Here is a 12,275-nt window from a genome sequence, read left to right as displayed (position 1 = left end):
TGGTTTCCACCGGAAAGGCTGGGCATAAAAGCTTCCCGGGTTAGCGGTGATAAATTGTGTGGCATACCTGTTTGTTTCGGCCACAACTATGTCTAAAAGCTCCGCAGTCAAGAACAGCTCAAAAAATCCCAGGGCCGAACCGATCTGAGCCGTCTCAACCCGAACTCCAGACTGGGCAGTGAAAGGGAAAACTACAGGTGCGGCTGAAGTTGGGGACTGCCAATCAGGGTTTGCCAGCACCTCTGGGATTCTAGGGGCTCTACGGGCACGTCTTTGCGGTGGCTGCGACGGGGTCACTACTGCACGTGCCACCGTACCAGCTTCAACTGCCCTTCTGGTGCTCGCTACTTCACCAGGTTGTACGGCAGTGCTGGTACTAGGTCCAGGGAGGGCTGGGCTGCTGGTGTATGCCTCACCACGTAATCCGACAGCACCAGCCCCACTCTGCTGCTCTTGAAGCGGATCCTGCGCAACCTGCGGTCTAGCGACACGGGGCCGGGTACGCCTGGTGCTATCAGGGACCTCAGCCTCCTCGTCCGAACTTTGGGTCAGAGAGCCACTGCTTTCTACAGGTTCGTATTCTGACCCGCTGGATTCATCAGATGAGGGTTCCCACTCCTCATCCGACTGGGTCAGAAGCCTGTAGGCCTCTTCAGAAGAATACCCCCTGTTTGACATGTGGGCAACTAAATTTAGGGGTATTCCCTGAGACTACCCAAGAAAAAAAAAGCAAGCCTGTCTTACAAAGGGGAGGCTAGCGAAGTACCGGAGGCCGCTGCGGTTGATAAAAAATATCAAAACTGATTTTTTTATCGCCGCAGTGCGTGTAAAGTGAATGTGCAGTGATCAAAAAAAAATTTTTTTTTTGTCACTGCGGTGGGGCGGGTGTGGGCGAACGCACGTGTGGGCGACCGATCAGGCCTGATCGGGCAAACACTGCGTTTTGGGTGGAGGGCGAGCTAAAGTGACACTAGTACTATTATAGATCTGACCGTGATCAGTTTTGATCACTTTCAGATACTATAAAAGTACAAATGCTGATTAGCGATACGCTAATCAGCGAATCACGGACTGCGGTGCGGTGGGCTGGGCGCTAACTGATCGCTAACTACCTAACCAAGGGACCTAAACTATACCTAAAACCTAACGGTCAATAACAGTGAAAAAAAAAAGTGACAGTTTGCACTGATCACTTTTTTCTTTTCACTTGTGATTGACAGGGGGTGATCAAAGAGGTGATCAAAGGGTTAATTGGGGTTCAGGGGGGTGATCAGGGGCTATAGTGTAGTGTTGGTGTACTCACTGTGAAGCCTGCTCCTCTGCTGGATCCAACCGACGAAAAGAACCAGCAGAGGAGCAGGCAGCCATATAACAGATCATATTTACAAATATGATCTGCTATCTGGCACTTTGATTGGATTTTTTAAAAATCAGCAACCTGCCAGCCACGATCATTGGCTGGCAGGTTGCTGACGAAATGGTCCTGAAAGAAATGCCGGCGCGAACTGCGCACGCGCGGGCGCATACTCGCGTCATCTCGCGTCTCGCGAGATGACGCGTATATGCGTGACTGTGCGCAGCCCTGCCACCTCCGGAACGCACATGTGCGTTAGGCGGTCCGGAGGTGGTTAAGGAACCAAAAGTAATGGGACATAATAATTATCATAAATCTAACTTTCACTTTTTAATACTTGGTTTCAAATCCTTTGCAGTCAATTACAGCCTGAAGTTTCTAACGCATAGACATCACCAGACGCTGGGTATCATCCCTGGTGATGCTCTGCCAGGCCTCTACTGCAACTGTCTTCAGTTCCTGCTTGTTCTTGCGGTCATTTTCCCTTCAGTTTTGTCTTCAGCAAGGGAAATGCATGCTCAATCGGATTCAGGTCCGGTGATTGACTTAGCCATTGCATAACATTCCACTTCTTTCCCTTAAATTAAAAAACTCTTTGGTTGCTTTTGCAGTATGCTTTGGGTCATTGTCCATCTGCACTGGAAAGCGCCGTCCAATGAGTTCTAAAGCATTTGGCTGAATATGAGCAGATAATATTGCCCGAAACACTTCAGAATTCATCCGGCTGCTTTTGTCAGCAGTCACATCATAAATAAATACAAGAGAACCAGTTCCATTAGCGGCAATACATGCCCACGCCATGACACTACCACCACCATTCTTCACTGATGAGGTGGCATGCTTAGGATCATAGGCAGTTCCTTTTCTTCTCCATACTCTTCTCTTCACATCACTCTGGTACAAGTTGATCTTGGTCACATCTGTCCATAGGATGTTGTTCCAGAACTGTGAAGGCTTTTTTAGATGTCGTTTGGCAAACTCTAATCTGGCCTTCTTGTTTTTGAGGCTCACCAATGGTTTACATCTTGTGGGGAACCCTCTGTATTCACTCTGGTGAAGTCTTCTCTTGATTGTTCACTTTGACACACATACACCTACCCCCTGGAGAGTGTTCTTGATCTGACCAACTGTTGTGAAGGGTGTTTTCTTTACCAGGGAAATAATTATTCGGTCATCCACCACAGTTGTTTTCCATAGTCTTTTGGTGTTGCGGAGTTCACCGATGCGTTCCTTCTTTTTAAGAATGTTCCAAACAGTTGTTTTGGCCATGCCTAATGTTTTTGCTATCCCTCTGATGGGTTTGTTTTTTCAGCCTAATGATTGCTTACTTCACTGATAGTGACCGCACTTTGGATTTCATCTTGAGAGTTGTCGGCAACAGATTCCAAAAGCAAATAGCACACTTGAAATGAACTCTGGACCTTTTATCTGCTCATTTGTAATTGGGATAATGAGGAAATGACACACACCTGGCCATGGAACAGCTGAGAAGCCAATTGTCCCATTACTTTTGGTCTCTTAACAAGTGGGAGACACATATGCAAACCGTTGTAATTCCTACACCGTTCACCTGATTTGGATGTAGGTACCCTCAAATTAAAGCTGACTGTCTGCAGATAAAGCACATCTTGTTTGTTTTATTTCAAATCCATTGTGGTGATGTATAGAGCCAAAAATGTTAGAATTGTGTCAATGTCCCAATATTCATGGACCTGACTGTATATGTATCTAAGCTGTGCGACAGCTATGTGTATCTAAGCTGTGCGACAGCTATGTGTATCTAAGCTGTGCGACAGCTATATGTATCTAAGCTGTGCGATAGCTATATGTAGCTAAGCTGTGCGACAGCTATATGTTTCTAACTGCGACAGCTATATGTAGCTAAGCTGTACGACAGCTATATGTAGCTAAGCTGTACGACAGCTATATGTAGCTAAGCTGTACGACAGCTATGTGTAGCTAAGCTGTACGACAGCTATATGTAGCTAAGCTGTACGACAGCTATGTGTAGCTAAGCTGTACGACAGCTATGTGTAGCTAAGCTGTACGACAGCTATGTGTAGCTAAGCTGTACGACAGCTATGTGTAGCTAAGCTGTACGACAGCTATGTGTAGCTAAGCTGTACGACAGCTATGTGTAGCTAAGCTGTACGACAGCTATGTGTAGCTAAGCTGTACGACAGCTATGTGTAGCTAAGCTGTACGACAGCTATGTGTAGCTAAGCTGTACGACAGCTATGTGTAGCTAAGCTGTACGACAGCTATGTGTAGCTAAGCTGTACGACAGCTATGTGTAGCTAAGCTGTACGACAGCTATGTGTAGCTAAGCTGTACGACAGCTATGTGTAGCTAAGCTGTACGACAGCTATGTGTAGCTAAGCTGTACGACAGCTATGTGTAGCTAAGCTGTACGACAGCTATGTGTAGCTAAGCTGTACGACAGCTATGTGTAGCTAAGCTGTACGACAGCTATGTGTAGCTAAGCTGTACGACAGCTATGTGTAGCTAAGCTGTACGACAGCTATGTGTAGCTAAGCTGTACGACAGCTATGTGTAGCTAAGCTGTACGACAGCTATGTGTAGCTAAGCTGTACGACAGCTATGTGTAGCTAAGCTGTACGACAGCTATGTGTAGCTAAGCTGTACGACAGCTATGTGTAGCTAAGCTGTACGACAGCTATGTGTAGCTAAGCTGTACGACAGCTATGTGTAGCTAAGCTGTACGACAGCTATGTGTAGCTAAGCTGTACGACAGCTATGTGTAGCTAAGCTGTACGACAGCTATGTGTAGCTAAGCTGTACGACAGCTATGTGTAGCTAAGCTGTACGACAGCTATGTGTAGCTAAGCTGTACGACAGCTATGTGTAGCTAAGCTGTACGACAGCTATGTGTAGCTAAGCTGTACGACAGCTATGTGTAGCTAAGCTGTACGACAGCTATGTGTAGCTAAGCTGTACGACAGCTATGTGTAGCTAAGCTGTACGACAGCTATGTGTAGCTAAGCTGTACGACAGCTATGTGTAGCTAAGCTGTACGACAGCTATGTGTAGCTAAGCTGTACGACAGCTATGTGTAGCTAAGCTGTACGACAGCTATGTGTAGCTAAGCTGTACGACAGCTATGTGTAGCTAAGCTGTACGACACCTACTGTAGGTGTCATATAGCTTCGATACTATCACAGGGAGGGAGCGGGCACACCATTGAATCTTTCTGCGCGGCTGCCGTCACTGGTAAGGATCGCGCATGCACGATCCCTCACAGGAACCGCAGCAGCCAGAGGAGAGAGGGGATGGGGGCCACACAAGGCTCTGACGTTTCGTGTACAGAGCCAGGGAGAAGCCTGTACACAAGATGTCCCTACCGGAGCCTGGTGGATGTCATCAGGGGTCACGTGACCTGCATCGGCCGTGCAGAAACACAACAGAATAAGTAATGTGAGTAAATTACAAATGTATTTTTAATAATGTTATAAGCCACCATAACGTATATAGATATAACTCAGACAACCCTTTTAATGAATCCATCCAAATCTTTCCCTTCTGAATGTATGCAGCGTCCCTATACAGCAGTTTAAGCCCAAATTTATGTCATTTCAGCACCCAGTAGAACCCCTGTAACAATTTAAAGGGCATGGTGTGTCTCAGATTGCACAAGCTGGGCGCAACATATTGGGCTCTAAAATGCCATATCTGTGCCTGTAAGACTTTCAATTTTAATTTTGCATGGTCCCCTGCTCATTAATGTCTACAAAACTCCTCTCCTCAATAAATACCTTGAGAGGTGTAGTTTCCGATAAAGGGTCACTTCTCAGGGGGTCTATTTATTATTTCACCCCAGAGTCTCTACAGTTGTCAGCACAATTAACCTCAATTGCACATCGGGCTCTTTTACTCCTGAACCCTATGGTATGTCTAGGCAAAAGATTAGGGCCACATGTAGGGTGTTTCTAAAATCAGAAAGCCTGGCATAAGAGGGTTCACTTTTCACACTGGCAACACAATGGGCACAACATATTGGGTAGTAAAATGGCTTTATCTGTGTAATAATTGCAGTTTTCACTTTGCACCATCTGCTGTGAATTGATTTTTGCAAAACACTTGTGCGGTCAAAATGCTCATGACATCCCTTGGTACCTGCACAGAGTCACTATCCAATCAGTGCTGCCATTTTCAGACTGTGCAGGCACCCCCCTCCCCCAACTGGTTACCTCCCCTCTGTACCCTTACTGCAGACTGCTAGCAATCCATTCATAACTTCCTGTGGAAATGATAGAGGAATGGGACAACATAGAGCTATAAGAATAGATGCTCTAGAATTTTTATTACATGGGGAATGCATGAAGCTATTAAAACAGGCATGTATGGAGAGATGAAAGGTCCTCCTTAACGGGAGTCTGTCACCTCCATATACAGTGCTTACATTGCCCTATAGCACACCTATACATGAATGGAATGGTACCTTTTGTCTTTGTACCTGCAGAAGCTTGAAAAACTAACTTTGATTGATATGCAAATGAGCACTCGCAAGTGCCCAGGGGCGGCGTTCACTGTGTTGGTGCCCAGGCTGCCCTGCCTTTTTTCATTGTTCCCCAGCCTCTGCATATGCCCGCCCTCCTATTCCCTTGCGTCATCCTAAGGTCCGGCCGAGATCCCGCGACTGTGCACTGCCTCGCTGGGCCGGAGAATGCGCACTGCAATGCCCATTGTTGGCACGGCATCGCTTTAACTTTCGCCGGAGCATGCGCAGTAGTTAAAGCGATGCTGTGCCAACAATGGGCATTGCAGTGCGCATTCTCCGGCCCAGCGAGGCAGTGCACAGTCGCGGGATCTCGGCCGGACCTTAGGATGACTCAAGGGAATAGGAGGGCGGGCATATGCAGAGGCTGGGGCGGGGGAACAATGAAAAAAGGCAGGGCAACCTGGGCACCAACACAGTGAACGCCGCCCCTGGGCACTTGCGAGTGTTCATTTGCATATCAATCAAAGTTCGTTTTTCCAGCTTCTGCAAGTCCAAAGAGAAAGGTACCATAACTTTCATATATAGGTGTGCTATAGGGCAATGTAAGCACTGTATATGGAGGTGACAGACTCCCGTTAAGGAGGACCTTTCATCTCTCCATACATGCCTGTTTTAATAGCTTCATGCATTCCCCATGTAATAAAAATTCTGGAGCATTTATTCTTATGACTCTATGTTGTCCCATTCCTCTATCATTTCCACAGGAAGTTATGAATGAATTGCTAGCTGTCTGCAGTAAGGGTACAGAGGGGAGGTAACCAGTTGGGGGAGGGGGATACGGCCATATAGAGGTGACAGACTCCCTTTAAAGGGGTTATGCGACACTAACAAATGCTCCCCCATATGCTGGGTCCCTCACACGGATTCCACTTACCTGGCTCCCCGCTCCTGTGCCGCTTCTGGTCCCCGCTCTACCGCAGCTGCTTACCGCTCCTGTGCCCCACACTACCGCAGCTGCTTCTTCCTGTGCGGAGATGAAAACATCCGGTGTCTGGGTGGAGCAGCCAATGGCAGGCGTGGATGGGGGCTAGCCTCCCTAGCGTCACCCGCGATACTAGGAAGGCTCTCCCCCTGTCACCCCTTGCTATTGGCAGCTCTCCCCTGGGACCAGGAGTGACGCGGGGAGCCAGGTAATTAGAATCAGTGTGAGGTGCCCGGGCATATGGGGGAGCATTTATTAGTGTCGGATAACCCCCTTAAGGCTGTATTAGACAGCCTGATTCTGCCAGGAAGGAAGCGTTCCTTTTTGGCAATCACCTGCTCGCAAGCGGTGGAGACAGCTGCTATTACATGCAGTGATCTCCTCCTCAGCATTATACCATTGTTCGTCCCCATGCTGTCCAGTTGTTTGCCCGCAGCAGTTTAGACACCACTATCTGCCGCTGGCAAACCATTTTAAGCCAGTCAAAAGATTTGGATTGAACGAGTGTTTCTTGTTCATCGGGCAATCAGCGCCAGTATTACAGTGCAAGATCATCGCTAACGAGCCTTCATACAAACGCTTGTTAGCGATTATTGCCGCTAGAATTGTCTAAAATCGTATAAAATGTCATTAATGTTCCTTTTTCCCCCATTTTATTTTAGGTAACAAAAACGGAATTAGAAAAACTGAAGTTGAGTTACAGGCAGCTAACAAAAGAAGTGAATTCAGCAAAGGAAAAATTTAAAGAAGCGGTGACGAAAGGTAATTTTAATGATTAGAAAATTTTGCTAAACAGGAATAAAATATATATATATACACACACCTATACATATTCTTAAGTCTTACTGCCTTGTTTTTTTTTCTATTGTGTAGGTACAGTGATAGGATTTTTTTTTTTTCTAATAGACTTTATTTTTCTCCCTATAAGACGCACCTAGGAGGAAAATAAGAGAAAGTTCCAGTCAGTCTTCCAATGTTAATCAGACCTCAGAACAAACCTTTAATGTTAATTAGACCCCCATTGACACCTCAGATCGGACTCCAAATGTTAAGACTCCCAATCAGACTTCAGATCAGACCCCCATGTTAATAAGACCTCTGTTCAGACTCCCAATGTTAAGACCCCTTTTCAGACCTCACATCAGACAAAAGCAGTAAATCAGCTTACCTCTCTTGCTCCTGAAGCCGACGCTCTGGGGATCCAGCTCCTGCCTTTCCAGCTGCGCATGAGGTCACAGTGCGACGACATCCTTATGATGTGCACAGTCACAGCGAGCGGCTGAGGATCAGGAAGCGGTGAGTACAGAGCCAGGGGAGTGCTGCATTCACTGCTTCCTGGTCCTCCCGTACTAATAAGTGCTTCCATAATGGAAGCGCTCATTAACATTCGTCACATAAGACGAAAAAAGTGTGTGTTATAGGACAAAAAATTGTTGTAACCACTGATCAACTGTATGCCAGGCGCCAGCAACTGTTATCAGTGTGAAAATAGCAGGGCTGTGAACACAAATTTTTAGGGTACACATAGTGATATACTGTACAGTATGTGAGGGACAAGTGAGGGCAGCCGCTAGGAGCCCTGAAAGAGCCTGCTGAATCTCTCTGCGTTCCAGCATTGCTGCCCAGCCCTATTAACTTTAATGGGGACCAGCGGAGATGGGGCTGCAACTTGGCAAATATGCCACAGTTTTAGTCTGGCCAATTCGCAGCATGTTTACTGTTTTCTGGCTGGAACTCTGCCGGTCCCCAGTATATTTAACCTTTTCTACCCCGGGCCAGTTTTCGCCCTCCTGGTCAGGCCATTTTTTGCAAATCTGACATGCGACACTTTGTGGCAATAACTTTGGAACACTTTTAATTATCCAAGCCATTCTGAGATTTTCTCGTGACACATTGTACTTCATGACAGTCATAAATTTGAGTCTATATATTTCACCTTTTATTTATAGAAAAATCCCAAATTTACCCAATTTTTGGAAAAAATCTCAATTTTCTAAATGTCAAATTCTCTGCTTTAAAAAGAGAACGATATACCTCATATTTATGATGGCATCATTATGTAGATGTAATTTTATTTTTTTAGGATGTTATAGAACTAGAAATTTTGATGCAAGTTTTAGATTTTCCTGAAAGTTTACTTTTTTTTTTTGAAAGGACTAATTAAGTTAAGTCACTTTTTTTTACAAGTTTTTATCATAGAAATTGCCAATAAATGATCTCATTTCAGAAACTATACCACGAAAGTTATTCAAAACTGATTTTACAAACTTTGTTAACCTTTTGGGTGTTTCACAAGAATTAAATGAATATGGAGATGGAAAATCAAATGTTACTGTATTTTTCGCCCTATAAGACGCACCTGCCCATAGGTTTTTTAGGAGGAAAATAGGAAAAAAAATATTTTGAACAAAAAGGTGTGCTTTTGGTGGATTTTTAACTAATGGTGGTCTGTGGGTGACACTGTAATGGGGGATCTGTGGGTGACACTGTAATGGGGGATCTGTGGGTGACACTGTAATGGGGGATCTGTGGGTGACACTGTAATGGGGGATCTGTGGGTGACACTGTAATGGGGGATCTGTGGGTGACACTGTAATGGGGGATCTGTGTGTGACACTGTAATGGGGGATCTGTGGGTGACACTGTAATGGGGGATCTGTGGGTGACACTGTAATGGGGGATCTGTGGGTTGACACTAATGGGGGATCTGTGGGTGACACTGTAATGGGGGATCTGTGGGTGACACTGTAATGGGGGATCTGTGGGTGACACTGTAATGGGGGATCTGTGGGTGACACTGTAATGGGGGATCTGTGGGTGACACTGTAATGGGGGATCTGTGGGTGACACTGTAATGGGGGATCTGTGGGTGACACTGTAATGGGGGATCTGTGGGTTGACACTGTAATGGGGGATCTGTGGGTTGACACTGTTATGGGGGATCTGTGGGTGGCTTTTATTGGGGTCTCTGGATGGCACTATTATGAGGATCTGTGGATGACACTTACTGTATATAGCATCTTATGCTATTTGTCATGCACAGATCCCTTCCATAACAGTGTGCCTGTAGTGTGAATCACCCCCAATACAAGGGGTAGGGGTTGCATCTGGTTTTATAATGACAGCGGGGCCCGTGCAGTGACTGTATTCTACTACTCAGGCCCCGCTCACTGTATATAATCGTATCTGTAATTGTAGGCATTGTTAATGTATAAATATTCTGGGTAATCAGCGCCTGTATTACGGTACTTACAAGCGCTCGGTGGCAGAGAGGAGGGAGGAGGCAGGCCGGGAGGACGGGTGCTGGCAGCATGAGTCACTACGTCACACGCCCACGCCGCCTGCTTCATTCATAAAGTGGGCTGCGCAGGCGTGTGATGTAGTGACTCATGCAGCCAGCGCCCGTCCTCCTGGCCTGCCTCATCCATCCTCTCTGTTACCGAGCGCTTGTAAGTACCGTAATACAGCCGCTGATTACCCAGAATTTTTATACATTAACAATGCCTACAATTACAGATACGATTATATACAGTGAGCAGGGCCCGTGTAGTAGAATACAGTAACTGCACGGGCCCCGCTGTCATTATAAAACCAGATGCCGGCCCCCAGCCCCCCCTCTCTCTCAGCTGATACAACCGTGTGGCGTATCATTGAAAATTTGGCAAAATGCAGCATTCACCCCATAAGACGCACTGCTATTTCCCCCCGCTTTTGGGGGGGGGGGGGGGGGGGGAAGGTGCATCTTATAGGGTGAAAAATACAGTAGCTTTTTTGGCAGATTTTCAATTTTTATACTTAGTTTCCTATAACACAGCAAGAGTTAACAGCTAAACAAAAGTAAATATTTATTACCCTGATTCTGCAGTTTATCAGCAACCTATGGATTTTGGAGGGCAGTTTTCACAGGAATAATTTTTATGCACCATGTTGCAATTGAAGACCACCTGATGCACCACTACAGTAAAAAAATCCCCAAAAGTTACCCCATTCTGGAAATTGCACCCCTCAAGGAATCTATCAAGGAATGTAGTGAGCACTTTGGCCCCAAGGGTATTTCATAGAATTAGGAAACACTTGACTGTAATAATGAAAAATTACATTTTTTTTCTAGAAAAAATGACTTTACGCCCAAACTTTTCACTTTCACAAGGGGTTAAAGGAGAAAATGCACACCAGTATGTGTTCCTCATTTTCTCCCCATTCAGTATCCACCCCATATGTGCTCGTAGCCTGCTGTATTGGTGCACAGCAGGCAAATAGCTAAATGTGAATTTGGCTAGCCCAAATTGGCAGACATGGATTTTAGGTCGCATTTAAAAAAAAAATATATATATCCTGAGGTCCCCAAAAATGAAAAAAACCTCAAGAAGTGACCCCATTTTGAAGGGCACCCCCTACGAACTTTTTAAGTGAGCAAACAGGTGTCTCACAGAAGGCAGAAAAACTTGTTAAAGGGCTTCTGTCACCCCCCATTGTGCAATTTTCATTAGCTGAGTGCACTCATACATGTCCTACCTTTTGTCTGTGGCCTATTTCTTGTAAAAATCATACTTTTATCATATGCAACTTTCTTCACTACCAGCAAGATGGGCGTGTACTTGCTGGTAGCCACCGCATCTGCCGCTTCTAGACACGCCCCATCTCCTCTTGATAGACAGGGCCAGCAAGCGCTCTCCTCCTCCCATTGGCCCCGTCTGCTGCTGAATTCCCGTGCCTGCGCCGTAACGTTCTTCGATCGGCGCAGGCGTACTGATTACGTCACACTACAACCAGAAGAGAAGACTGCCGATTATCGTTGATGCTGGCAGTCTTCTCTTTCGGGTGTAGTGTGACGTAATTAGCGCAGGCGCACTGAGGAAGGAGCTGGCAAGCACGTGTCCTTCACTCAGTACACCTGCGCCAATCGAGGAACGTTAAGGCGCAGGCACGGGAATTCAGTAGCAGACGGGGCCAGCGGGAGGAGGAGAGCGCTTGCTGGCCCTGTCTATCAAGAGGAAATGGGGCGTGTCTAGAAGCGGCAGATGCGGTGGCTACCAACAAGTACACGCCCAACTTGCTGGTAGTGAAGAAATTTGCATATGATAAAAGTATGATTTTTACAAGAAATAAGCCACAGACAAAGGTAGGACATGTATGATTGCACTCAGCTGACATTAGCAAATAGCTAATGTTGACTAATGAAAATTGCACAATGGGGGGTGACAGAAGCCCTTTAAAGGCTGTAAACCGCCCTATGCCCCAAGAAGTACAGGAGCTTCTTTGGGGCGTATTATGGCAGTTTTTCATTGGCTGCCTCTGGTTAATCACACAAAATTCCAAAATACAAATACGCCCCAAAATACGCCTCAAACGCCCGATAAAAGCGCTTATCGAATGCGCTCAGGTGTGAACCAGCCTTAAAGTTACGGATTACAGTTAATAAATGTATACTCCTCTGAGCGTCGGGGAGGGGAATCTGTGGATGGCACTGTTATTGGGTT

At 46.1% G+C, this 12,275-nt stretch overlaps 1 protein-coding gene across 3 annotated transcripts in view; it reads left to right on the top strand.

The window, feature by feature from the left end:
* FER (FER tyrosine kinase) overlaps positions 1 to 12,275 on the top strand; it is a 239,241-nt gene that overhangs the window by 60,162 nt on the left and 166,804 nt on the right. For all 3 annotated transcript variants that reach the window (XM_044275952.1, XM_044275953.1, XM_044275954.1), the window contains one exon: positions 7,458 to 7,557. In XM_044275952.1, the coding sequence (XP_044131887.1) occupies positions 7,458 to 7,557 (100 nt within the window). The remainder of the gene's footprint in view (positions 1 to 7,457; positions 7,558 to 12,275) is intronic.

The sequence above is a fragment of the Bufo gargarizans genome, chromosome 1, assembly GCF_014858855.1.
Source record: "Bufo gargarizans isolate SCDJY-AF-19 chromosome 1, ASM1485885v1, whole genome shotgun sequence".
Taxonomy (NCBI): Eukaryota; Metazoa; Chordata; class Amphibia; order Anura; family Bufonidae; genus Bufo; species Bufo gargarizans.
The sequence above is the reverse complement of the archived record's forward strand: the minus strand, read 5'-3'. Positions and strand labels throughout refer to the sequence as shown.